The 27,354-nt window shown below is 51.7% G+C and overlaps 8 protein-coding genes across 8 annotated transcripts; 3 read left to right on the forward strand and 5 right to left on the reverse strand.

The window, feature by feature from the left end:
- Positions 1–149: 149 nt before the first annotated feature.
- Positions 150–2,327, forward strand: J4E82_006751 (uncharacterized protein; the record flags this gene model as incomplete). The annotated part of the gene is made up of 1 exon (XM_051733006.1): positions 150–2,327. One exon carries the CDS (start codon positions 150–152, stop codon positions 2,325–2,327), a length of 2,178 nt encoding a protein of 725 aa, XP_051587220.1.
- Positions 2,328–3,198: 871 nt separating this feature from the next.
- J4E82_006752 (uncharacterized protein) lies at positions 3,199–6,323 on the reverse strand (the record flags this gene model as incomplete). The annotated part of the gene is made up of 8 exons (XM_051733007.1): positions 3,199–3,869; positions 3,926–4,277; positions 4,372–4,836; positions 4,889–5,677; positions 5,751–5,850; positions 5,901–5,997; positions 6,050–6,081; positions 6,136–6,323. The coding sequence occupies 8 exons, from the start codon at positions 6,321–6,323 to the stop codon at positions 3,199–3,201; spliced, it is 2,694 nt and encodes an 897-aa protein (XP_051587221.1).
- A 3,561-nt stretch (positions 6,324–9,884) lies between these two features.
- Positions 9,885–13,578, reverse strand: J4E82_006753 (uncharacterized protein; the record flags this gene model as incomplete). The annotated part of the gene is made up of 2 exons (XM_051733008.1): positions 9,885–10,658; positions 10,711–13,578. 2 exons carry the CDS (start codon positions 13,576–13,578, stop codon positions 9,885–9,887), a joined length of 3,642 nt encoding a protein of 1,213 aa, XP_051587222.1.
- Positions 13,579–16,170: 2,592 nt separating this feature from the next.
- On the forward strand, positions 16,171–17,166 carry J4E82_006754 (uncharacterized protein; the record flags this gene model as incomplete). The annotated part of the gene is made up of 1 exon (XM_051733009.1): positions 16,171–17,166. The coding sequence occupies one exon, from the start codon at positions 16,171–16,173 to the stop codon at positions 17,164–17,166; it is 996 nt and encodes a 331-aa protein (XP_051587223.1).
- Positions 17,167–19,653: 2,487 nt separating this feature from the next.
- On the reverse strand, positions 19,654–21,230 carry J4E82_006755 (uncharacterized protein; the record flags this gene model as incomplete). The annotated part of the gene is made up of 2 exons (XM_051733010.1): positions 19,654–19,679; positions 19,760–21,230. 2 exons carry the CDS (start codon positions 21,228–21,230, stop codon positions 19,654–19,656), a joined length of 1,497 nt encoding a protein of 498 aa, XP_051587224.1.
- A 354-nt stretch (positions 21,231–21,584) lies between these two features.
- Positions 21,585–23,314, reverse strand: J4E82_006756 (uncharacterized protein; the record flags this gene model as incomplete). Its single annotated transcript, XM_051733011.1, has 2 exons — positions 21,585–23,230; positions 23,278–23,314. 2 exons carry the CDS (start codon positions 23,312–23,314, stop codon positions 21,585–21,587), a joined length of 1,683 nt encoding a protein of 560 aa, XP_051587225.1.
- Positions 23,315–23,810: 496 nt separating this feature from the next.
- On the forward strand, positions 23,811–24,797 carry J4E82_006757 (uncharacterized protein; the record flags this gene model as incomplete). Its single annotated transcript, XM_051733012.1, has 1 exon — positions 23,811–24,797. One exon carries the CDS (start codon positions 23,811–23,813, stop codon positions 24,795–24,797), a length of 987 nt encoding a protein of 328 aa, XP_051587226.1.
- A 96-nt stretch (positions 24,798–24,893) lies between these two features.
- Positions 24,894–26,912, reverse strand: J4E82_006758 (uncharacterized protein; the record flags this gene model as incomplete). Its single annotated transcript, XM_051733013.1, has 3 exons — positions 24,894–25,366; positions 25,424–26,029; positions 26,078–26,912. 3 exons carry the CDS (start codon positions 26,910–26,912, stop codon positions 24,894–24,896), a joined length of 1,914 nt encoding a protein of 637 aa, XP_051587227.1.
- Between the last annotated feature and the right edge of the window lie 442 nt (positions 26,913–27,354).

A 27,354-nucleotide genomic window follows, 5' to 3' on the forward strand; every position in this document is an offset into this window, starting at 1 on the left:
GAGCCTTTCCTCACCGTAGTTCAGGAGGGGCTCAAGCTTCGACTTTCCAGAGGCCCGCGCTCCAGAGGGGCTATGCGTTGTCCTGCAAGTCTTTCGTCGACGCTTTAATTGCTCGTGTGCCCTCAAGTCTCGACACGCCCGCGGGCACCATGGCGCTCCATATACCCTTCCTGTCGCGCCTGCACATCCGCGAGTACGTCGCCCTGTCGGTTTCCGTGTGTCTCATCATCCTCGAATCCATCATCGCCGTCATCACCCTCGCCCTGCCCACGCCCATCATCAACTTTTGCTACCGCCTGACCCGCCGCCTGTTCAACCACCTCTCCTCGCCCTCGTCCAAGCGCTCGCGCCAGAAGAAGAAGGGCGTGTGGAGCTCCATCGCCAACGCATCCGATTTTACCGAGCTATGCGACCTCTACGGCTACTACTGCGAGGAACACATTGTACAGACCGGTGATGGCTATCTCCTGGGTCTGCACCGCCTGGGCTGGCGACAGGGCGAAGAAAACATGCGCGTCAACAGCGGAGACAAGGCAAAAGGCCTCAAGAAGAAGGTTGTCTACCTCCACCACGGCCTGATGATGAACAGCGAGGTCTGGGTTTGCTTGACCGATAAGCAGCGATGCTTGCCGTTTGAGCTGGTGGAGCGAGGATACGACGTCTGGCTCGGCAACAACCGCGGAAACAAGTACTCCAAGAAGAGCGTCCATACTCCCCCTACTTCGAGCAGCTTCTGGAACTTCAGCATGGACCAATTCGCCTTCCACGACATTCCCGACTCCATTGCCTACATTCTCGAGACTACGCATCAGCCGTCGCTATCGTACATTGGCTTTTCCCAAGGTACTGCCCAGGCCTTTGCAACGTTATCTATCCATCCTACGCTCAACGAGAAGGTAGATGTTTTCATTGCGCTAGCCCCAGCCATGTCGCCCAAGGGCGTTGCGTCAGGCATTGTCGACGCTTTCGTGAAAGCTTCTCCGGACATTCTGTACTTGGCCTTTGGGCGCAAGACCATTCTCCCGTCGGCGACCATGTGGCAATCTATCCTATATCCACCCATCTTCGTTCGCTTCATTGACACATCCCTGCGCTTCCTGTTCAACTGGTCCGCTGTCAACATTCTGCCCGAGCAAAAGCTCGCAGCATACCCACATCTGTATTCATACACGTCGACCAAGAGCGTGGTACACTGGTTCCAGATCATTCGAAATGGCACATTTCAAATGTACGACGATGAAGCGCCAAACCCGATCACCTCGAATCGGTCCAAGTACTACAAAGTCGCCAAATTTCCAACCAAGAACATCAAAACGCCCATTGTGCTTGTCTACGGTGGTTCAGACAGTCTAGTCGACATTGATGTTATGCTAAAGGAGCTGCCGTCTCATACCATAGCAAAGGAAATCCCCCACTACGAGCATCTGGACTTTTTGTGGGCCGAGTCGGTCGACACTCTCGTTTTCCCACATGTCTTTGAAGCACTGGATAAATTTGCAACTTCAGAAGCGGCAGCTCTAGAGGGTCAGAAACAACGACGCTTGCGATCACCGGGCAGGTATCAAGGTCTTTTGCCAGAATCCAGTAAGCTCCCTGGGTTAGACGCCGAAGACTACGACGAAGACGATGCGGGAGACGAGAGCGCGACAGCTCCAGTAGCGCTACGGACAAGAAAGGTGTCCCAGCCCTCGCGGACGCCGAGCTCCATCGATGGTACGACATTAGCAGAAAGGCCGTTGTCGTTAGCCAGTGCCGTCTCCCCACCCAAGACAACACGACCTGCTACGCATCGGAGGACTCTTACAGAAGAGAAACCCTCGCCTGTCCGCAGTAGAATCATGTCACCACCTCCGTCACACAGAATGTCAACCATGTCTACACCAGACCCCACAAACAGGATGTCAACCATATCTACACCAGATCCTTCAAATAGGATATCGACCATATCCTTCAACTCCCCAGGTGCGTCAGTTGGCGATTCGCAAATCACGGAAAAGACCTCCACGTCTCGGCCTGAGGGATGGTGGTCCTCGGACGAAGTCGCTGGTACGGATCCGTCTCAAACTACCACACCCGCTAACCAGACCCCCGCCAGGAGGTCAAGCTTCGACAGCCAGCAGAGCACGAAGAGTATGGCGGGCAAATTCGGAGCCAATGGTATCACTCTTGGCGCGAGCAAAGCCGTCAGCGGACTCACACAAGGAGAAGGATTCAACTTCGGCGAGGGCAGTAGTAACAAGAGTCAAATCGATCGGGAAAGACTACTGGAGGCGGATAGGAAACAGCGGAGGAACGTCTTGAAGAAGAGGCATCCATCTAGTGGTTGATGTGACGAGTGACGACCATTTGTGTATTACCTGTTGTTTGCAAATTGAATGACAAGAATCTTCATGGCTACCTCATAGCGGCTTTGGAATTTGCAATTTCTCGAACAACATCTATCTCGTGTACGAAGGAGAAGGATCGAAGAACCTTTTCCAATACTCCACGGCACCATTTCAACCCCACTTCAGGCCACCTTCACAAACGTGATTGGCCACGGAACCCGGCGCCGCTGCACCTCTGCAGCGTAACGAGACCTCACTCTTACTTCACTCTTACCTAGGCTACGTGTTTGCAACAATGCTATAGATGCCAATCAATCACTTTTCGATCCTGCGAAACGCACCAAAGACCAGCAACACCCCAAGCTACATTGTAGATACCATGACATGGATATGGAACGGCGCTGTAACCATCTACCGCACTCTATCTCGCATATTGTTGCCTAAACACTTCAACGGAAAGGTGAGCAGTTGTTCCTTTAGGCTTGCGGCCTGCAATTATGACCAAAGCTCAAAAAAGATGAAAAGGACGATTACGATCCAGCATATCGGAGCTTCGTCTTCTACAGGACCTTGTCTCCTAACGAGGTAAGTCGACGTCGATGATTTGCAGTACAAGAAGGCACGCTGATTTACACGTGTAATTAAGTCGTTGTCAAGTTTTGGCAGACCGTCGATGGAGAGTGGGATGGATGAAATGGAGGATTCACAAAGACCACATGCATGAAAGAAGCTGTTTCGAGTGGAAACCAGTTCTAACTGGGTTGTCTCCGTGTATGTGTCGTGAACTAAGCTACCTCTGTTCGGACATCTAGAGTCCCTTACATAGCCGATGACAAGAGAAATGGGTTTGGGTCATCACTTCACCCAACTGCTAACTAGGCGGCTCCGAAAAATCGCCTCCTTCATGTTCTAGCTCCATGGGATCGCCCTGTTGCATCTGGTGATGCATTTGCTGCTGCATCTGTTGTTGCATGAGCTGCTGCTGCGATAGATTCATCTCGGAAGCATCCCAGTCCAGATTACTGAAAGGCGCTGAATGCCACCACAATTGTTGCATTTCAACAATAGGCACTCCTTGGTCGAAGCTTGTGAAGAATGGGTTACCAAAAGCAGAAGGTGTTGGTTGTTGTGTGGGTAAAGGATATTGGAGCAGCGGATCCACGAGATGATCATGGGATAGTGGGGGTGGGTAGTTTGGCGGCATCTCTTCCGAGAAACCTGTACCGCTTGGTGTATCCCATGAAGTTGACTGTGACTGAAACGTAGAGGATGCACCGGGACGGGCCGGCTGCGCAGGCTGCGAGGTCCAATTACTATCATCGTCAATCAACTCCTTCACCTGCTCCCGAAGAACTGGAGCGCAGCTATTCAGAATCTTGTAAACGACATCGTGAGCACGAGCTGCAACTGGGTCGTTCGCTTTCATGGCCCGAAGCCAGCGTATCATCTTTTTGATACACGCAAGGATATCGGCTTTCTCGTCTTTCAGGTGCTTGCCCTCATAGGCCATCTCGAGCAGAAGTACGGCTAAAGCTTGCATAACTAACGTGACGACAGTCAGCTTTAATGAAACAGTACTTCAACCATGATAGACTTACTGATGTGAACCACATCCCACCATGGCCCCTGGGAGTAGATAAAGCCTGTATCTGGCTGCTCGGGGAACAGCATTGCCATCTGTCGAGCTGCTTCGACACAAGTCTCGGCAGTGTCGGTGTTGAAGTTCATGGACTTCGAACTCTCCGTTGCTATCCTCCGTTCGATTCGGCATAGACAGGGTCTAGTAATAAGAACTTTCGTACTCCAATAGTAGATTCTGAGCAGGAACCGCTCACGGTTGAGATCGGATCGTTGAGTCCGAGTACTGGGACGGGCATCCTCAGGTGGTAAAGCCGTCTGCACCCAGTTTTCTAGTTCCTTGAGTAACTCCGTGATTTTCGTTTGAACGTACTGTAGGCATACTAGTCAGGAGATGGCCATAGATTCGTATGAGAAATTGTTCGCTGGGAATGCAAAAAACCATTTGGAGGAAAAGTACACGTACCTGCCAAGATTGTACCGCAGTTCGAGGTGAATACAGACTGAGAAGGACCTTTTGTTGAATGATAGTCAGGGTAATATACGTATGGAGATAGTGGTTCTTGTCTGTCTTCCGTTTGCTAGACTCGGAAGCTCTATTATTTGCCGTAGTCTGAGGCGAGCCGTAGTTGGTGCGAATGCGAGATGTTTGTCGGGTTGGCGATTCGGGGGATTGTTGTGGCAAGGATACAGTACAATCCTCGTTCCCGATGACTGGAGGACGGCCGGTGATAGAAGAGACGAGACACTCTATTGAGTGCAAACACCACCATGTTTTTACTAGCGGCTCCCTCCTGGAATCACTCAATGAAGTGTCCTCGTTGCGCAAGTGCAGACCGAGCGCCAAGGCAAGCCTGATAGAAAGTCCTATCATAATCCATGCTCTACTCACATGCCCAATTACAAGGAAGTAAAAGGCCAACGTTCCTGTCTGAGAGTGCATGTTAGGTAGTTCTCAGCAGATAGGACCAATGGGAACTCACAGCTTGGATTTTGTCTAGGCTGGGAGCTGCAAGAAAGGTCAGAGTGTCTTTCAAACCCAGAAGCTGGACTGCTCTTGTCATGTATATCAGATGGTCCCTCTCGTCGCCTCTCCACTCTGCGCCAACAAGGTGTGAATATTTTGCGCCAATCGCGAAGAGCAAATTCATGGTTGCACGCCATCCGTCGGGTACGAAAAACGGGTGCCCATGTTTAGAAGCTTGGATATAGCGGCGAAACTGGTCCTCGAAATTGGCAGGCATGAGTGGGAATGTACCGTGCACAGTGTCCATGTAACAGGCAAAGAACTTCTCAGCGATCTCTGGGCTTGGCATCTCCCTAGGGTCCACCGCTATGTCAATCTCGATGTCGTCGCTGTCAAGGTAGAAAGTCGCGTCCGTGATATGGTGCATCGATCCTGGTCTAGCATTCTGCCTCCGTTCATGTAGAGCGTCGGATCGTTCATCGATCGCTTCAGTACTCGCACCAGGAGGGCCGTACCGTTGACCACGGGGATCTGTGTTGCCGCGTTCTGCTTGGCGCTGGACGCTCCGTAGCCATTGGACTTCAGAGTTCTGACCCATATAGCCGGTTTCTCTTGCATGCGGATCACGCATTAAATCTTCATCAAGGAAGTCAAGGTCTTCGTTGGATCCCACCGAGGCCGTCACGAAGGCCTCTCCGTGGTCACTATGATTCTCATCTTGACGTGTCGGTGAATGATCGCGCGGTCTCTTTCCCCGCATTCTTACGGACTGCAATGAACCCGACGAGACCAAATCATCCTCTACCTGCAATGGAAGTAATGTTAACGGTTACCTTGCAGGATATGATAGGAAACCAGATGGTCAAAGGGTCGCCTACATCGTGTAATGTCTGATTGATGATCTTCCTATCTTCCTCATCGACGCGCCCCTTGAGGTCTTTCAGGAGATTGAGGAGGTTTTTGTTCAGCCGCATGGCCCTGTAGAATTAGCATACATGTAGCCAAGTAAGGAGTCTAGTTTTACATACTCTCCTAGGCGATCTCGCCGTGCTGGATCGTACACGCACACCAAGTTGCCGCGTTCGCAGTTGGCGCAACGCGGTGTATCACCAGAACACCTGACTTCTAAGGTTTTGTCAGCACCGGCAATTGAGTGCGGACGAGTAAGGCTGTGTACTTCGTCTGCGGCACGTTTTGCATGCTCTTGCCCTAAAAGAACGGGTTAGAATATAGCGTCTTGGTGTGGGAAGTGGAGTCACTGACACTCTTTCTTCTTTGTCGAATCTCTCCGAGTTTTCGTTACCCTGCTGCGGCGCCGTCTTTTGAATCGCGGTTCTCCTACCCTGTCCATCGCGGGACTGACCAAGTGGGATTTGCTGCATATCACAGGCTGACGACGATTGGAGACCAGTAGAGGACCCGTACTGCCAATGCAGATGTAGCTCGCGCATAAATCCGCTTCCAAAGAAGCGAATAAGTCACGTGTTGAGTTCCGGGCAAGGTCTCCGTAGACCTCGTACGGTATTAGAGGTATGAGGGGAAACAGGTCTCCAGGACGGTATGGCGCGCGAAGGGACCCGGTGACGCACAGTAGTTGAAGAAGCACAGCGCTGAGTGGCTCTGGCGGACGATTCAGACAAGAGGTAGTCCACTTCTGTAAACGCGAACGGGTGGTTGTGAAGGTGCCGCTACTGGGGGATGAGACTTACACCTTTCAGAAGGATGATAGGCGGATACCCATCCGCCAATCAGGGTCTGCAATGTCAGTCCACAATCAGAAAAAGCGTCGTGTTGCGGTCTTGAGGTGGGCAGATAAAGTTGGATGGATTTAGCAATGGCTCTACATACAAGCGGGTATTGCCCAGCCGGGATCGAGATTCGAGGCAGGGCAGCGAATGGCCCCGCAGAAGAGGCCTGCGAGCCGGCATGGCACCCCCGGCTGTCAGATTATCGCAACAAAAACTGTACGAAGGATCCAGAAGACACACAGCATAAACAACCTGGAGGGAATCTGAGAAGGTCCTCGGGTCGGCGTGCTATTTGAGCGTACGTAGGTACCCAGCGCGCTATTTTGCAGTATGCGCGATGATACACGTCATGCCCACCAGGAATACCTCGCTTCTATTCATTGCTGCAGATATGTTAGATGGAGTGCTTATGGTCATCAGGGTATCGAATTTGGTGGCAAATACTCACAGACTTTGCGTGCTGTCAAGAGGCATTCCGTACACCTTGTAAAAAAACTTCTATACCTCCTTGGGCCAGCCTTCGGACGTCCATGTTCGTGCTACGGGGCAGGCGATGCTCTGCTTGGGTATGCGAAGTAACGCCAGATACTATTGGGTTGCGACTGATTCTCCAATCCTCGCTCGATCACGATCGTACAGAGCAGCAGCCTATGCGTCTCGCTCCAGGGTACCTAGGTGACTTTAGCTTAGCAATTTTAGCGACACTGTCTGATGTGCATGTGTTATAGCGCCTTGAGTTCACATTAGAACCCAGCGGCCACATAGAACGGCCGAGGTTTGCTTGCTGGTGCAAACAAGAGCTGAATGACCCAAGTTCTGCCCTGCCCAGGGGATGTTCAAATGTGAGTCGCGTTATTCCACTTCTGGAAATTTTTGCTAGCTCACCAATCCCGGCTAGCGTAAAATGGGGCTCGGCATCAATCCGTGAACATCTTGGGTTACTTTAAAGCATCCCACACCTATACCATGCACTCTTTTCTTCTGAATATCTCGAGATCTTCCAATGCCTTCAAGAACAAAGTCATGTGCAGTGTGTCGAAAGAAACGCATTAGGTGCGATGCGACGGTTCCGCAATGTCTAATGTGCATCCGCACTGGTCGCGAATGTCCTGGACTTCCATATGGACCCTTGTTCGTAGACATGACGAACATTGCAAAGAATGGAATGCAAAAGCGCAAGCCAAAGGCACTGATCAGGAGCTCGGGACTCAATACTCAGGCTCGGATGCGTTGTGATGGCCTGCCATTGTATCGGATCTCGCAACGAACAATTGTGACCGAGTCATTCTACGCACGCTTCCTGGCATACTTCACGTCCGATGGCGAAGGGACAGATATTAGGAATCGGCGTACTTGGTTGCATAGCCTGCCTGTCTTGACCACAGATGGCACGAATGAAGCGTTGGTATTGGCAGTACAAGCTACGGCATCTGTCTACTGTGCTGTCGAAACTGACAATCTAGCATTGACGCAATACTCTCGGAAACTATACGGCGAAGCGTTACGGACACACTATCGACTCATTTCCCGGCCACAGAACAAGTATGAAGTTACAGTACATATGGTATCTACGAGCGTCCTGTTCAGCTTCTTCGAGGCTATCCAGGCTACAGATGCCGAAGCATATCGCTCACACATCTACGGAGCTGTCCGGATGCTTGAAGTGACCAAACCAAAACAATGTTCAGGAGGGGCATTATGTCAGATCTTCTGTAAGCACTCACATACGGGTAAATTTGGGGTATAGGCTAACCTCCCATCTTTCTTATGCAGACCATCTCCGGACCCAGATAGTATTCATCAATCTGACTAGGGATGGCGAAGAAACACCCTTTCAAGTACAACGAATCTTGTACGAGTCACTAGAATACATCCGACTACCCGTGTTCCAGAGACTGCTGAGCCATGTATCCTACCTGATAGAAGAAAACGCTGCACAGAAAAGTGACGCGTCACAACACCCTATTGACCCCGAGACATATACGGAGGTCGCGACCAATATCGAAGAGCTCTGGCTTGAGTATGCAGGTGGAGCAGCAAGTAATGACACGCCGGTCTTCTGGCAAGACGTCGCGACTGGAGCCATACAATTCCGCGACGAATTCACGGCTCTAACCGTTGCATACTTCAGCGCAGCTCGCATTCTTCTTTGCATCGTTATGTCACGATGTACGGATTCTCTATTCACGATACCACATCAACATTCGATCATACTGCAAGCTTCACAGTATCTGCAGACCTACACAAACGGTTTTGCATACATGCGTATGGCCACGCCTCTACTACTGGTAGCACTACATTCTCCTGCATCTAGCCAGAGGGAAAAAGCTACTGCTTGTTTCGAGCGCTGGATCAATAAGCCCATGTCCGGCATTAGCGTACTAGCACTAGAGAGAATACGGCGACATCTAGTACCAAAAAAACATCTGACGGCTTAGGCCGGCAGCGCTGAGTAATTTCGATTCAGAACACTCGCTGTTGTCGAACACAAGCACAGGCAGCTCCGGAAGAGCCTCCCGCGCCCTATCGAGTGGAACCCGGCTAGATCGCGAATGTCATACTTCGCGATCCCCCTAGTAAAGTCCGATCCTCGACACGAATTGCTCTTTTCGCAGCGCATGCGTCACAAGGGTCACGCTACGTCGCAGGAGCAGTGCATACAACGATGTACAGCGATATGTCCGATCTCGAGACGAACTCTTACGGCACGAGATCCACTTACACAGATACCATAACTAAGGGAAAGAGGAATTCGCGTCCAATTAGGATAGGTCTAGGTACCGCATCTGCACGCATCACCGCAAGAAGGGACACGATCAAGCCAACTCCTTGGAACTTGAATGGATAAGGCGTTGTCTCGTGGAACAGCGATGCAGAGAGCCTGAAATATGCTTCGCGCTCTTGGCAACAATCCGTATAGCATATGTGGTGGAAGGCTCTAATCTATACAGAAAGGAAGGGAAGGGGCAGGAATCGCAAAGGATGCTGACGCTGTACGAAGGAACTCGTTTCAAGTATTGGATCAGCGTTGGTGGGATAGAGAAAGGTAGGATGTGGAAGAACAGCAAAGTAGAGACTGCGTAATATAGCTACCTAATACACGAAAACGCATTTCTTACTTTCCCAGTCGCAAACATATACATGCATCATGAAGACTTGATATCAAAGAAACAAACCGAACCGCCATCTGAGACGTTGACATCTGGAAAAAGCTTCCATATTACCTATCCTCTCTCCTGCAGGCTTCGCATTTTACGGCCATGCCTATGCCTTCTGCATACCCTCGACGAACTCAAGCGCCGCTTCTCTATCAACAACATCAATGCTACTCGTCTTGTTCGTATAGGTAACACCATAACATCGATCCGCCACATGCACCATCTCAGGTCTGAAGGTCGTACAGATGAACTGGCCTCCTCCATCCTTGTTCTTACCACCCTGACCACTTAATCGTTCCAGCATCTGCGCAACAGCAGTACGGTACTGCGCATCGAGATTGGCGTCGATTTCATCAAAGAGGTAAAAGGGTGCAGGATCGCACTTTTGGATAGCAAAGATGAGGGCGAGTGCGCAGAGCGACTTTTGACCACCAGAGAGTTGGCCAATCTTTTGCTGCTCGTCGTGCTTGCTGTTGAAGGACACGGCGATGCTGACACCTGTGTACTCTTCGACTTTGCTCTTCTTGCCTTGTGTCTCTTCTTCTTCCATGTCGTCATCGTCTGATATGTCTCCTCGTGCATCGCGGTCGGATTTGCGGTTGATGATTAGGCGGCCGCGGCCGATGGGCACGAGTTGTTGGAAAACTTCGCCGAAGGCGGCGGCGACTTGTTTGAAGGTTCGGGCGATGGCTTCGTCTTTGCGTTGGTCTAACACGTCGATGAGGTTTTCAATGGATTTGCGCGATGTGTCGAGTTCGGCGCGGCGTTCTGTAAGAGTGCGTCGTTGGCGTGTGAAGTTCTCATAGTGTTCGAAAGCTTTCTTGTTGACGTGTGCGAAGCTCTTGAGGGCTTGGTTGGCTTTGGTAAGTTCTTTGGTGACCTTTTCGAAATGTTAGCTATATGCGGATTCGACAGATCAGCATCCGGCTTACCTTGGTAGTGTCCCATCGAGTGTACTTCCGATCAACGTCTTCAGGAAGAGTACCCAAATCTCGGATATCCCGCTTGACCTCTGCCAATCGATCTGTATGACGGCTACGATCCGAGTCCTTCTTGGACATGGCCTGCTCTTGTCTCGCCATTGTCTTTGCTAGCTGTCGATTGCTAGTCTCCTTTTCGTTTCTTGCGTCCTCCAGTTCGCTCAACTGGGCTCGGATGTCTTCGATCTGGGCGTCGATCTCCTGTATCTGTTGATCAAGGTTCGCGATGGTTTGATTGACTGCATCTAGTGCTCGTTCGCATTCTCGTAACCGGGTTGACTGGCCAGTGGAGCCGCTTGCGCCGCCCTGCTGTATTTGGATATCATCCAGCGCTGGCTGCAAGTTCTCGTTGAGATCCAGCTCAGCCTCGTCTTTCTGGGTTTCAAGCCTGGCACGCTCTTCTTTTGTTCGCGCAAATTGCCGTCTCAGGTCTTGCACGGTGCTCCGTAACGTGATCAACATCTGCTCCTCATCGTTTGACAGCGCCTTCTCGAACTTGGAAGCAATTTCCGCCTCCCAGTCGCTCTGTTGCGCGCCTAGCTGGTTGATTGTTGATTGTAATGACGAAGCGGTTGTCTGTTTCCTCGCGAGGCTATCCTGGGTATCTCGCAGAATCCTCTGCTTCACGCGTACTTCTTCTCGCATGGGCGCGTAGCTGTTCTCGCCCTTGTCCTTTTCGTGTTCCCGTCTGCGAACCTCGCTTAGTGCTGCGGTAAGCTGCTGACGCTTTTGCTCGAGTTCCATAGCAATGTCCCGCTTCCGCTGCTGCAACTCGTCGTGCTGAGTGCGGATCTCGGCCAGTGCTTGATAAGCCCGAATCTTTGACTTAGACATGTCGTGGTAACCACCTCGGTACTGTCCCTTCCGTGAGGCGTTATCTCCGTCGAGAGTATACGCACGAACGTTGTATTGCTTTGCGTTCTTCTTGCAGGCAGTCAGGTCAGGGCAGACCACGATCTTGCCGAATACATGCCTGAAAGCATCCTCGAACCTCTCATCATACCTCAGCTTCGGTAACAGCGGCTGCATGTCGCCGGTCGCAGGAAGGTCCAAGTCATGAGTCCGAATGCGGTTGAGAGGAATAAAAGTGATACGTCCACCCTTGTCCTTGATAAGCCTGTCAATCAGCCTCGTGGACACTTCGTCGTTATCTACAACAACATTGAAGAGTGCACCCTCAGCTGCTGCTTCAGTGACGGCCCTGTAGTCGTTGCTGACATCGAGCAGGTCTGCAATGGTGCCATGTACTCCCTCCAGTTCTCCTTCTTTTTGGTACCGACGGAGAGACTCCAGCCCGCGGCTTGTGCCATGATCAAGTAGCCGGGAGAAGGCACTTTCCGCTTTCCGAAGCTCGGCTTGTGAGTTTGTAAGTTGAGTGTTGACTCTGTTTTCTTCTCGGTAGAGACTCGTCTGCTCATCGTGTACAGCTTTGTAGGCGTCTTTCGCTTGCTCAACCTTGGCCGCAAGATTGACACTGGCGTCTCCCTCGCTCTCGATGTTTGACCTGAGTTCAGCAATCTCACTCTCAAGACGCTCGACATCGCTCTCCAACTGAGTAATCTCCTCGTTGGTCTGCATGAGGACGGCTTTGCGGCGGCTAAGGTCGGCGTTGGCAGCCTCAATCTGAGCACGCAATGCGTCATCTCGCTGTCGTTTGGTCGTGTAGAATGCTGTACGACCTTGCTTTTCCTCCAGCCGCTTCTGTTGGCCCTCAGCTTCAAGCAATTGCGATCTGACAGCTTCCTCCTCTTCCTTCTTGGCAGTGTATTGAGGAAGCAGCTGTTTGAGCTCCGCCTCTCGTGCGCGTATTTGCTGTTGGAGCGACTTGATCTGCGTGTCCCGCGATTTCTTCGTTCGCTGGGTGACTGACTGGTTGTCCTGCAATGCCTTGAGCTCAAGCTCGATCTTGGCCTTTTCCAGTGTCGCCGACTTGCGTTCCTGTTCAGACTGCACACGATCCTCTCGAAGGACGTCTAGGTCACCTTTGCGTCGGTTGATGTCCATGTCGATTTGCGCAATGTCGGCCTCGGTTTGAACAAAGGCTGCCTCGTTGCTCTCTTTCATCTCACGACCCTGATTCTCGAGGTGATCAATGTTCTCGATCAAGGCCTCCAGATCGGCTTCTTCGCGCGACTTCAGTACGTACATCAACGACCGGCGCTCCCTGTCGTTCCTGCTCCACGCCTCCAACTCCTCCTTCTCACCCTCGAGCTCATTCAGACGCCCGTTGATGGATTCAATTACAACGTCAACGCTGGAACATTTGTTCTCTGTTTCGGCTAGTAGCTTCAAACTGTTTGCGCGTCGCTCTTCGTATACATTGGAACCGGAGATTTCTTTCAGCAATTTCAAGCGCTCAGAATCCTTCATGTTGGTGAGCGCCGTAACACGACCCTGCGGAACGATATAGTATGGGTTTGACCGTGAAAAGCCAGCAGATTCAAGAATCTGCATGACCTCGGATTTGGTAGCATTCTTGCGGTTGACCGAGTACTCGTCTTTCTTTGCGCCAATGGTCCGGCGCAAGAAGAATTCGGGCTTGCCAGTCTGGAAGCGGTCCTCTGTGTTGTCGAAGCATACTTCCACGTATGCTGACATGACGGCTGAACCAGATCCCTCGTGTAGCAGCGCCTGACGCTCTTCACGGCCCAAGTTGTGGTAATCGTCGCCCAGCACGAAGCGCACAGCGGCAAAGAAGTTACTCTTTCCAGATCCATTGCGACCAACGACGACATTGCAGTTGGGCGAGAAAGGCTCGATTTGCATTTGCTCCTTGTAGCTCTTGAAGCCCTGGATCGTTATCTGCTTGATGTATCCCATCGCGGCGGTGGAGCGCGATCACGGCGCGCGAGAGATCGGATCGGGTGGAATTGGCGGTCGCGTATAGTATGTGTATGCGATCGCGATGGGAAACTTCAGGACATAGCGGGGTTGCGGTGGTGATGGTGAGCTCGTGTTTGCCCTCTGTTGCACCGACGACGCGGTGCGCGTCGCGCTTTCCTGCCAAGATATGCTAACCCCAATCGTCTTCCGCGCATCAATCACCCCACGTGACGTCGTCACGAAAACCTCCAACGTTGTAGCAGACATGCCTGTGTGGCTTAGCGCTAGGCTTACATAGAAGTAGAGTGCAGATATCGACATCTGTATTCGATCCAAATGATTGCGACGAGGAACATTATGAGCATTCTATGCTTAAGTGGTCTCATCGTCACCTCTTCATCATCTATCGACTCACTGAGAAGGTTTCCTGTCACTTTCACTTGTTCGTCTCAGATCGAATACCTCTGCGACTCTGGGATGGTACTATCCCAGCGTTGAAATAGCTCATCTTCCACATCCAACGGCAGTGTAACATCCACGCAACATTCCATAGGCGGCCACAAGAATAAAGGCGATATAGTAATTGGAAGAGGTCTACACAGCTCTGTTGCAGACACAGCACAGGTTTCATACCCATCTTTCGAGCTACACTGTCGTGCCCATAGACCATGGTTCTTGCATAATTTGGACTGTCTTGCAGAGGTCGATCCCTCCAGAAGATCCAAATAACCCACGCCATACGATGGCTTCTGCAAGCATCACACCGTAGCAAGAGTCGGCCAATAACTAGGCGCGGCGCAACGGCGTACGACGTTGAGCGGAAACTCTTGGGCCGTTGATCAAAAGCCCACTATCCAATGTCAGCTCTGGTAATGATTTGGGCAGCCCTAAAGTTAGGTACGGTACCCACAATTCCCCAGTCTGCAATTAGGGTTCAGCAGCATGGAAGTGACAGCGGGGCATGCCAGGAAGGGTACTACGAAGTACAAAAAATGCCACTTCGCAGTTTGCCCGGGCACTCAGACGCGGCGTGTCCGCCGACGGCATATTTACCCGAAGGGCAAATACGATAGACAAAGGACCAGTTTCGTAAAACTCTTTTATGTGGGGAACGGAAGAGGCTGGGAACCACAATAACGGCTTTCTACAGGCTGCGGTGAAGTGCTACGAGATATTTTCCGCGTGGTCAACTGCATAGGTAGGAAAAGGCATGAAGCGAGCGTACTCCGAGCATGATACGTCAATTTGCAGGGTGATGAGTGAAGCGGCATCTAGGTGGAACATGGAGCTAATGTACGATGATGCAAAAATGGCTTGGTTGGGGCGGGGTCTGATCGGATTTCAAAGCAAAACATGGCAATTTGCAACTTCCCCATGGCGAGTAGACGGCTTTTCCATGCACTTCCATCCATGTCTCGATTTCTGCATCGGAGGCGGCGAACCTTGTCCGGGCTTACTCCTAGTGATCGACAGAATGCATGCAAGCGTATTGGAGGCAAAGTACTGCGGCCTGTTGTTGTTGTGCGCTACGTATTATGTGTTAGTTTTGGCTAACTGGCAACCCCGGTACCTGCTAGCACCTATGCGGAAGGATGAGCGCAGAAGGCGTCTGTGATTGAGAGTTGGAGTTGGGAACGCTTGATTAGCATGGTGTTCGATACAATGTTCGTTCAGCTCTCGCGAGGTTCAAGCTGAGGTGGAGCAGCAGGTAGATGTCGCGCTGATTGGCGAGGAGCGAGTTTCCATGAAGATGGCCATGGACGGTTAATGTGGAGCCATAGCGTGACGGTTGACCGTCGACCTGTCCCGCGGAGCGAGCCGTTGGAACGTCATCGTCATTGGCCCAGTCTTGTGCTGTGGGAACGATTCGGGATAGCTGCCCGGGGCTGCGCAAACTCTCTAGCAACTTAGCAAACTATGCAGACAGATATTCGGGGCAGAGCCATCTATGACCGGGAATAATCCGCACCTTGGCCTGTCTGGTTTTTCGACGGCGTCGGGAGAGGACTGAAGCCAGCCACCTGGAGAACAAGCGGGACCACCAGCAGGCATGGATACAACATCACTACAAGCGCATATCCAAAAGACAGTAAAGTCAGCACGGAGTGCAAATCGATAGATGGGAAAGCTTTGCAGGCTGCGACAAAAGGATCGAGATCCAAGCCTGCGTTTCCCATACTGGCGTGGGCTGGGCCACGATTACCCTACACATCGTCGATCTGGAAGGCGCACTACGTAACTCGGCGCGCTACACACCAATCGCATGACCCCCTGTCCCTGCCCCTGCTCGTCCAAATCGCTTTCCTCAGTTCCGCATGTTGCCAAAGCCCCCATTGTTTGAATTCCCATGCCAGGCGATCTTCCCTCTGCGGTACTTTTAACCTCCCCGTCCCCATCCGCTTTGCCCAAATCTGCTCCTTCGAAACCAACGTTCATCTACCCTTTCTCGGTCCTTTTCTCCGCTCTGCAATTGCCTACCCTCTTACTTATAACAAGGCCCCAGCCTCAGGCTGCACGATACATTCCCCCACCACACCACACCACACCATCACCATCACTTCACAGCAGCAACACACACCGCCATCCACCATGACAGCAATCCAACAGTCATATTCATTCGACTGGGCTGGCGATGCTTTCACTGCCATGCAACAGTCCAACGCAAGCCCACAGCCAGCCAAGTGGGCGACTGCCTTCAGCAATCCCACCTCTATGCCGCCCCAGCAGCCCTTCTCCATTCCACCTTCCCTGCTTACACACGCCACAATGGAGCGCTATGGTCAAGTCACCCCGCCAGAAGAACACTCCCCAGTTCAACCCAATCGCGAAGATCGCGAAGGCTCAATTCCTGTCGACGAATTGCGGAATGAGACCGCTCTGAGGCCCAAGCAAGAACCCTCGCCACACATGTCGCCCGCAAAGCGACAACGCCCTAGTCGCCATGATTCGGCCAATCAGGACATGGTTGCCGGTGAACTGCCTAGCGCCGCCGTCCCGCAACACCAAGACAATGCCGACGGGAACCCCCAGCCGCCGAAGCGCAAGCGGGGCAGGCCCAAGTCGCAACCTCAGATGATTGAGGCCTACACTGCAGACGGCTATCCCTTCCAAGTCTCTTCTGCCCGACAGACCCATCTCGAGAAGAACCGTGTCGCCGCTCACAAGTGCAGGCAGCGCAAGAAGGAGTACATCAACAGCCTCGAAGGCCGCGCACGCGAATTCTCTGCAAAGAACAAGATGCTCAAGGAGAATGTCGCTCTCTTACGTGAGGAAGTCCTTGATCTTAAGAACGAAGTACTGGCCCACGCTGGCTGTGGCTTCTGGGCCATCGACGAGTACCTAGCGAGATGTGCTGGCGGCCTTCTCGGTATGGATGCACCTGCACCTGGTATGCCTGGCCACCACGCCAACCCACGACTCAACAACAGCAATCACAGCCCCGTCATGGCTTCCCCCAGCACCACTCACCAACATGTCCGGGAGACCAGTATGGGATCCATGAGTTCCGGTGACGCCGATGACTTTGGCGGCCTCGAACTCCTCAAGGACTTTACTGATGAAGACATGGATGATTTGGAGGCATAGGAAGCCAACTTGAGCATTCTCGCATTCAAGGCCTTTTATTGTTAACGCATCCCACACCACCCTGACTTCTTCGATACTGAGTGTAGATTGTTGGGTTGCAAGTTTTCCTCACTTCTTCCAATCACTTCACGATACCCCTGGGCCTTGCCCTACTTTGAGCAACTAAAAGCTTCTTCTTCTTTTCTTTATTGCATTTGCTGCAATGACCAGCTAGTTTGAGCTGCAGTAGCCACGACTGATGACATGGCGTTTGAACGAGAGGTGGGATAGATATTTCACCGCCTACGAGTTTACTGTTTACACATAATAAAGCAAAATGTGGAGGGATCATTACCTAGACATCTCTCTCAAGTAGTTGGCTATACATCAACGAGTACCTTGATCAACATACTGTCTTCCTTGTGGTGTGATGGTCTGCAATTCCTCCCTGGCCATCCTGACCGATCCAGGTCCCAACAACACGCATCCTATTGCCCCACGACCTGTCGTTCTGATCGCGCCTCGCTTACCCGCTACGTCTAGCAGTCCCCACTTCTTGTCACACGTCAAGTCAGCCGCAACCAGGAATGACGTATCAAACGACCACTCTTATTGGCTCCCGGAAGGTCTCTCCGGAGCACACGAAGTCCAACACTGTTCAAGAAACCAACTTTTCGCGTACCTCATTGCTGTCAGCGTTAGTATGCGTTGCGTACCACAGGCTGATTCGGGCCTTCTACAACGGTCCTTTGTCCCGCGCGGCAGCCCCGTTCATGCCGGACATACATGCACCTAAACTAGCAATCTATACCCCACAGAGAACCCGAGTCCATAGTACATGGTGAACCTATCTGACTTCTCTAGCTCCACAAGAATGATGTCTAATGCCGAGAGCGAGCGGCAGATATTCACAATATAGTGGAGGTTCAACGGGGGAGACTGCCAGGTACATGTCATAGATACATACCGGTGAGCCATATGCTCGATCGCGGAAGTTTCCTAGGAGTATGCTGTAGGAACAAACCATTCATGCACATATATGAAGTTGAACTTTGTGTGCTCATCTCAAAACGCAATTGGTCTGTAGTGTTCTCGTATGGTAGCGAAAGGTGAACCATACATTCAGCTATGACGAAAGCCTCAGCTCGTCTCCGCCAGTACCAACAACTGCACAAAGTTTCCTGCTGAGTGATCCTCCATTAGTTACGGAGAAATTGCTTTTATCGCCTAGCGATCTTCAAATTTGCTCAACGGGCATGATGTCCGGGATAATCGCCACTGCCTCGCCCTGGGTTAGCGTGCTCAGAATTCCGCATCTTTTCCTGGTCTCTGGCCCCTCGTGCATCGGACACGTTGGAGACAGAGACAACGGGGTCTTGCTATTGCGTCATATCACCCCATTCTCCTATCTCGCGTAATGCTCCTCGTTTCGGTCCGAAAGAGGATTTTCTGGTTTGGAAAGAAAAAAGGTTCGGCGGATGAGGTTGCCGCGGAGATCTCTCGTTTGAGAACGACATGTGTAGCAGGGGAAGGGGAAGCGAGATGACGGTGCCTCTGTTTTTGGAAGGCATTACCAAACTCAACTGCCCGTATCCTACGAAAAACTGCCCTAACAGAAAAGCCTTTTTTATTTGTTTACTACGCTCACAGTAGCTACATCCGCGACAGAGTGGCGTTGCTGGTCTAGACAACATGTTCCAGGGTTCATTGTTGCTCCTCTGTACGGGATTCGCGGCGGACGTTTGTGCCGCGCATCACATGTGCCGTTGGACGATCCATTCCTTCTCCAGATGCCTAAGCGAAGGAGGGAAGACGGGTACTGCACCCGTGATGTACGACGACTTGCCGTGTTTTTGGTTTCATGAATAGATTGGGTTGACAATCTTATCTACGAGAGAGAATGTTGAGTTGTTATTGGGCATTGCTGTGTCCCCTTGTATTATGGACGAAAAAAGTCAAGTCGATATGGCGAGGTATCCACACGTAGTCCTGCCCAAGCACTCGAAGTTGTACAGATACCGAAACTGTTAGTGTAATTGAATGTACCATTTTAGTCTATCTAATTGCCCCTCACAACCAGCTCTCTCAAACTTCCCACCTCTCCCTTAGTGCGTTCATGTAGTGCAAGACGTGGATATCCATTCTTTTAGTAACGCACATCCGTACTCTCACAGGCTTTCCATGGCTCAAACTCCCCCCTCTCCCCCACACATACGCCCTGCATTGCCCCGTAGCGTGTAGCACATCTAGAACACGACCGCCAGCAAGCTATATCCGCTACCAATAGTACCTACCAGATGAAGCAACTTATGGAAAGAGTGTTGATGGTAGTGGAGGCGTTACCCGGGGCCATACAGACGTGTTTGTGAGATTGTTCGGTCGTGCTTGGGTAGGTGGTTTCATACTTGTTTGATTCGGGTTTTCGGCGTTGTGTTGTATGTGGTAGCCAGGAACCGATAACGTGCACACGGAACGGTATGGGTGAGTGAGATGTTCGTGTATACCAGGTCAGATAGTGTTTCCTGAACATTGAGCTGGAAAAGTGTCTACTGTGAGATGGGCGTCTTGAAGACTAGCGCGACGTGGTCGTCGCCAGCTGTGACAACTGCCTCACCAGCTCCTTGTACAAAGGCCATGATACCTCCTCCTTCACCGCCTCCCCTGTGTCCCTTCCATTCGCCCACGAGGCCCTTTCCAGCCGCAGCTGTTCCGCCTCGTGCATCCCATCGCTTCAGGACACCGTCGTATCCCGCGCTCGTCAGCAACCAACCTCCTGGACCTTCCTTGGCGACAAACTCGAGCTTGACAACAGCCTGTGGGGACTCTTCGTCGGCGTGCGCATCTTCTATCCGCCTTCGGACGGCAAAGCGATGTGCGGTGTCGAAGAGGGTGATGGAGCCGTCGACGTTGCCGGCGGCCATGAGGGTGAGGGGCGCGGACGAGAAGCTCATGCACTCGACGTTGTCGCTTCCTGCCTGGAGACTGGCCAGGATCTGTCCAGCTTGACCGGCTGATGACGCACCGCCCTTGGCACCAGCCTGCTTGCCTCCGCCAGCTTTATTCTTTGCGCCTCCACCACTCGACGATGTTGATGCTTGGGCGGGCGCGGCGAGGGAAAGGCGCGGTAGACCGACGATTCGGATTTGACCTTCGGGGCCACCGACTGCGACGAATGCGCCAGATGGCGGGATGCCGACAGAGTATAGTCCGCCCTCAACACGGAAACGCTCGTCTAGGCCTGTCAGACCAACCACAGCTTGCGAGTCGGTAGTCGCTGTGAGACCCTGGGAGGCAGCATCGCCGAATACATCCCACACGTACAGACTCGAGTCTTCGGAGATGGTAGCGAGGAGGGAACCGTCGGGCGACCATGTGCCGGCAGTGCAGGTCTCAGTGTGGAGGTAGTAAGCTTGTAGCACCTGTAGCTCGTTGTTCTTCTCTGTGCTGATCTGGTACACCCATACCGAGCCGTCGTTCGCGCCAAGCGCAATAACGTTGGGGTGGTCGGGCGACGGGTTCGGGGCGACCCAGTTGATCTCCTCAACCTCCTGCGCCTCTGCTAGGAACTTCCACTTCTTGCCGTCAGGAACGCCCTGCCAAACACGCAATTTGCCGTCCAGGCCAGCTGTCGCTACGAATTGTCCCTTTGGCTGAGTGAATGTAATGGCGTTGACCGAGTCCTTGTGTCCGTCTAGTGTGAAGATGCTCTTCAGGCCGTCGCGCTCGGTGGGTTGTCCGTCGCTGCTCGGTTGCACTGCTGCCGCCGAAGACACGTCGATAATGTAGCCGACATCGTCGCCGCCTCCTGTGGCAATGATCTCGTGGTGCACTGGATGTTGCGCTATGCAGAAGATGCTGTCCTTGTGTTGGTCAAAATGCGCGACCGAGTCGTTTTGTAAGTTGATCTCCATCTGCATTTCTTGACGACCCTCGTCGCCTTCGTCGTCTGAGTCCATGGGAACGTCGCCATCGTCCTCTACGATTTCGTCGGCCTCCTCGGCATCAAGTGTGTTGTCTACATCGTGTACATCGATGTCGTCCTCGTCGTGTTGAGGCTGGTTCGACGTGGGGTTTGTGCTTGACATGTTGTGGGCTTGCTCGATAACGATTTTTGCAGGGGGAATAGTAGGTACAGGACGTGTACAAAATGCGCACTGCAGTATGCGCGATGTTATATGAGTCCTCGTAGTGTATTGCTTAGAAATGTCGAATTGCACCTTCGGGAGGAACTTTTTTTGCCCAAAACCCCGTCGGAGGGGCACAACGCCGACCCCTCACACGTCATTTGTCATCTTCACCACCACCATCTCCTTTGCGGTATAACCAAACGTCACGACTTCCAAAGATATAGAAAAACGGTACCGTTTGCTTTGTGTTGTATTATACTACAACGTGAAGAACCAGCCTATCTTTACTACTTGTGGCGCAGTCTTCGGTCTTCAAAGCCTTGCCCTTGTCGCATCCTTGACAACAAGCCCAAATTTCCCACTCTTCTCCTTGTCCCTTAGAATTCTTCTTAGTATTTTACCAGAAGGACTCTTCGGTATCTCGCTGATGAACTCCACTTCCTTTACCCATTTGTACCTCACCTTCTTCTCCTTGACATACTCAATGATTTCCTTTCCTATAGCTGTACTCTCCTCCGTTCCTGGCTTCAAGACAACATAAGCCTTCGGAAGCTCACCAGAGTAATCGTCCTTCACGCTCATCACTGCAACGTCTTCGACCTTCGGGTGGCCTAGAAGCAAGTCCTCGAGCTCAGCCGGCGCGACACCAATGCCCTTTACTTTGATGAGTTCTTTGATGCGATCAGAGATGTGAATCATACCCTCTTCATCGATAGCGCCTCGGTCACCGGTATGGAGGAAACCGTCGGCATCGAAAGTGTCGCGAGTAGCCTTCTCGTTATTGAGATAGCCCATGACGACCTGCGGACCACGAGCCAGCACTTCGCCATCTTCGCCAACATTGCCCTCAGTACCATCGTCTTTGATAATCTTGACCTCGGTGGAGGCTACGATTGCACCACCAGAGTGCGCGTACTTGTATGAGAACTTCTCCGGTGGATGCGCAGTGATGCACGAGCACGATTCCGTCATGCCATATCCTTGCTTAAAGCCTGTGTTGGGAAACTTCTTCTGGAGCTGCTGGATAATCTCTTCTGAGAGCGGAGCTGCGCCAGAAGAAAAGCGTGTGACATGGCTAAGGTCGTACTTGTCGACCAAAGGATCGCGCACTAGTCTGATGAGGATCGGTGGAACTAGCAGCAGCTCGCTCAGCTTATACTCAACAATGACATCGAGCATCTTCTCCATCGTGAACTGCGGGAGCATGACGACCTCTGCATTCAGAAGAACAGGGAGATGCATCTGGTGGACCAGTCCGGTGATATGAAAAAGCGGCAGTACGGCCATGATCTTCTTTTGGTTTGTTGGCGTAATCTGCTGAACTTGAAGACATTGCGCTATGACATTCTGATGGCTGATCATAACAGCTTTTGGTAATCCGGTCGTTCCTGACGAGAAGGACAGAAATCCGCAGACGTCTTTGTTCTTTTTACCGGGCGGTAGTTTGAAAGCTGGTGTCTGCCCAGACTCGCCATACGACTCTCCCATACGGATCAGATCTTGAACGGTGGTATATCCCGGCAATTCGCCCTCTAGCAAGAAAACATTCGATTGCGGTAGACCTGCAGCCTTTGCACTTGCCGCAGCAATTTCCATACTACCTGGCGTCGTCATAAGAAACTTTGCATCCGCAGTCTTCAACGCAAAAGTCATTTCTTCGATATTGTATGCCGGGCTAGCACCGCTAATCTTTGCTCCCACACGGAGTCCCGCGAACATGGCTACTGGGTACCACACAGTGTTCTGGCTGAAGAGCGCCACCGTTTCGCCCTCTTTAAGACCATACTTCTTGACAAGCGCCGTAGAGATGTACGTCGAGTATTTCTTGACATCAGCCCAGTTCACACGTTCTTTCGTAATCGCATTTTGAAATCCAGCAAGTTCATTTGGTGCATATTTGTTGATGGGTGAGTAGGCGGAATCGAATAGCCAGTCCCAATCTGTTAGCTCGGTGGGCACTATCAGTGTTAGCAATGCGGTCTCGTGGCGACTAGTGGAAACGAACAGTCGATGGGCGGCTGTCTTGACTTGAAGATCACCATGTTGATACAATCAGCTCGTCAACAGCTACAAAGCAAGGCGCGCCTTATGATCGGTGATGTGGATACGAGGAAGCAAATGCCTAAGTCGCAACGGATCAGGACAAGGGACGACTTACAAGCGGAAATCCTGCGTCCATGTCTTCTAATAGGTGACCGTTATCATCCTTCCTCGGCGCGCCCATTCCTATCGGATTCGCACCACTCGAGTCGATCGTGGAGCGGGGATAGGTACAAGGCGGGGTTATAGCAGCAACCGAGCCATCCGAAAACAGCAAAGATCGGCACGCCCTCTGACGTTCTCCCGGGTAACATCCAAGCCAGGGTAGGTAAGAGCCGCATCATTGTCACACAGCAGATCGTTACAGTCTCGAGACTCGGTCGGAGTACCGGAATCGTTTGCACATAAAGTCTAGATGCAGTAGCTTCTTGTGGCCGCTGCAGCTTGCACACATCGTACTACGACCCGACAGAGCGAAACATTACTTATACGACCAAAATGTCCGAGGCAGAAGAATCGCAACACGACCCTATCCTGAAGGTAGAAAGCAACAAAGACCTCAGGATCACTCTCATTGGCACCGGAACTATTGGTCTATCTTTCGCCGCGTTCCACCTGTCACACCTACTTGGCCCTTCTCAGCTCACCATCTATGATACCCGGTCAAATGTCGATGAATACGTCAAGGAGAACCTACCTAAATTCTTCGCAGAAGAGCCTTCAGCAGCCGCTATATCCAACATTCGCATCGCTACATCCCTCGAATCAGCCGTGGAAGACGCACATATCATCCAGGAATCAGGTCCAGAGAATCTAGCCTTCAAAAAAGAACTATGGGCCAATGTAGAGAAACACGCGCCTGAGCATTCTCTATTCTGGAGTAGCACGTCCGGAATACCGGCGTCAGAGCAAGCACAAGACATGCAGGACAAATCGAGATTATTGGTAGTGCACCCGTATAACCCACCGCACATTATGCCATTGCTGGAACTTGTTCCATCGCCAGATACATCAAAAGAGGTCATCCAACGAACGCAGGAGTTCTGGACTCTCCGTGGAAGAGTGCCAATACATATCAAGAAAGAAACAACGGGCTTTGTGGCGAACAGACTGGCGTTTGCACTCTTACGCGAAGCAGTTCATCTTGTCGACGAGGGAGTCGTCTCAGTAGAGGAACTGGATAGCATTGTGGAGAGTAGTATGGGGCCGCGATGGGCGATTGCTGGGCCTTTCAAGAGCTATCATGCTGGCGGCGGACCGGCTGGGTTGGAAGGCTTCTTCAAGAATATCGGAGGTACCGTGCAAGATTGCTGGCAAGATTCTGGGAAGCCGAACGTCGGGGATGGGTGGGAGAACAAGATCTTCCGGCAATCTCAGGATGCATACGGCACTATAGATGTCAGTCAGCGCGACAGGCTGACGCGACGGGTGTTGGAAGTATTAAGAGAGGGAAAGAACAAGGGTGCGAGTACTTCAGAAGATTGAATAACTCAGTCCCAATCAGAGAAACACAAGTCAGCGCTAGGCAAATTGCGTAATAATCAATGAAGAGACCTCTAAATCTACCACGTACTAGTACTTCTAAACGATTAGGTACAGGCTGGTGATGACACTGGGTCCAATGAAGAGACCAAACCAAAAGACGATGTTCCCCAACGTATCCCGTCCCTTCATAAACTTCGTCTTGCTAAACGCCGCCAATGGTAGTTGTGTCAACTGGAATGTAAACAGATACCCTCTGACCTTCTTGAACAGACAGAACATAAGGACCTCATGCACGATAGCGCTCAGCAGGAAGGTAAAGAACGTCGCCTGCATCTTGGACAGATGGAAGAAAGAGATTGAAGAGTGGTAAACATGTCGAAGCAGGAAGTTGTGAACGGGTCGGTTCCAGTCGCGAGCGTATTGATCGAAAGACACGGAGTTCCACCATGCGCCGTAGAAACCTCGATCAGCAAACCTGGTGACTTCTGCCAGTACGTTGAGTAGACATTCCCATATTACGTACCAACTGAGAAGTTGTTCGATGAGGAGGGGGAAGAGCATATCGGATACTGTTAGGCAGACTAGTTAGTTAAGACTTCATCATTTCTTGATAGTGCAACACTTACCAACCCACGGGAACTCCTTCCACCGCTCGTCCAGTGACATGCCAGCGTCTCTGTGCCGCACAGTCTCAACGACCACAGGGTAGATGTATGCTTGCGAGATGACAATCATGACCCAGATGACTCCCAAAGTGGCAGCCGACTTTTCGGCGACATACCACCAATTTATGCGCTCCTGGCGAGGATATTCTAGATCGTAGACAAGCGTTGGGAGACACGTCCACTCCGCGAAGTTATAGAACGTCAAGTTATTTGGATAGACGTTGTCCGTCGTGGTACACTTTCCGCGAAGTTCCTCGTCAAGGATTGTGATCTCAGTGTTGAGCACGCGTCGGAAGGCTTCAATTTGTTCTGGATCGAGTGGGCTTCCAGCTTCAATAGCTTGCCCAATAGATGCAATCTCCGATTCTTCCTTTGAGAGATTCGTCGAGTACTTCGGGCCAACACTTCTTCGCTGTGTCAACTCGCCTTGGTCAGGGCTGTTGACACCAGAGGCTGTCAGCGCCTCAGGCGGAGGAAAAGTTTGGGTTGGGCCCTCTTTCGCTTTGATGTCATCGAGCTGGTGTAGCTTTTCGCGCAACAGGTTGCGTCGTCTATACACCCGTGATACTGTTGATAGTTAGCTCAAGACTTGCCAAGTTTGACCACATGACATACAGTAACCGTTGTAGAAAGAGTAGGCGTGCTGCTTCATCAGTAGTACGAAGACGTGTAAAACGATGAAGACGGTGTGGGTCCAAGGCCAATCTCGCCAGAAGGTGACCCAAATAATGGTGCATGTGAAGAATGTTTGCCACAGAGACTGTATAAGCCAGCCTGAGCCGTTCCACGTCAAATAGTCTTTGGCTATGGCCTTGTGCAGAAAGAAGCCGAAGCTGGTCGCCACACACATTACCACATCCGTTGTCAACATGACAAACAAATCTTTGTCGATCATCAAATGCAGAATCTCTGCATCCCCAAATACGGAGCCCTTGGTCCTGTAGTTTTTTGCTGCTATTCGCGCAAGCAGCAGAGCCATCGCGATCCAGAATAACGTGAAAAACCCATGGAATGGAGAATGCGCAGCGGAAGCATTTTGACGGTCGAATGTGGTAAACTGTTGCGTAAAGACGAGATCTCTTGGCTTGCCCTTGAGTTTTCCGCTCAGTTTCTCGGCCTCTCGACGCAGCCCGGACTGCAAAACCTCTTGGAAAACTGGATCTTTTGCCGTGAAGGTATACTCGCCCTTTTTGCCTGATTGCTCTAGCACAACTTGGATACTCTTTCTCCTGCTTCCTGGCTTTTCGACCAACTGCGTTTCTGAGCCGCTGTCATCAGATGGAATAGCTGTGGTGCTTTGACTTCGTGACTCTCCTGCGTGCTCATCATCTTGAGATTTTAAATTCGTTGCGCCATCCACGTCCAAGGTTTCCGATGCAGCGTTGGCCGTCCACGTATCCTGACTGCTGAGTGGCGGTCGCGTCGAGAGTCCCTGCAGTACGTGTGTCATTGCCGATCCCTCATGCGTCTGCGGTGTCAGATGGTTCGATGGTTGGCTTATTGATGAACGGAAGCCTGGCGATATATACTGTCTGGCTGATGTCGATCTGGACGTTCGTGGCTGTCAAAACGAAGCTGTGGCACGGGTCCCTTGTAACGGAATCATCGGAACGGGCGGACTTTGCGAATTCACGACCAGATGTAAGACGACAGGCAGGTTTTGGTGAGATAAATCAAGACAGCTGACAGATTGTCTCCGAGAGAACCGGTGCCCGTCAATAGCAGCTGCTGGGAAGTGGCTTTCATACTTTAATCAAAGATGAAGATGTACATGATGTAATGCCGAGCCCTGCGTCGCGGAAGCTCATCCGCTCGCGTGTCCGCCACGTCACGTGTTTCTCCAGCCACCTCGCCGTCCCTGGGGGGGGGGGGGGGGGGGGGGGGTGGGGGGG

Source organism: Alternaria postmessia (genome assembly GCF_024291825.1).
Source record: "Alternaria postmessia strain BMP 2775 chromosome Unknown scaffold_41, whole genome shotgun sequence".
Lineage (NCBI taxonomy): Eukaryota > Fungi > Ascomycota > Dothideomycetes > Pleosporales > Pleosporaceae > Alternaria > Alternaria postmessia.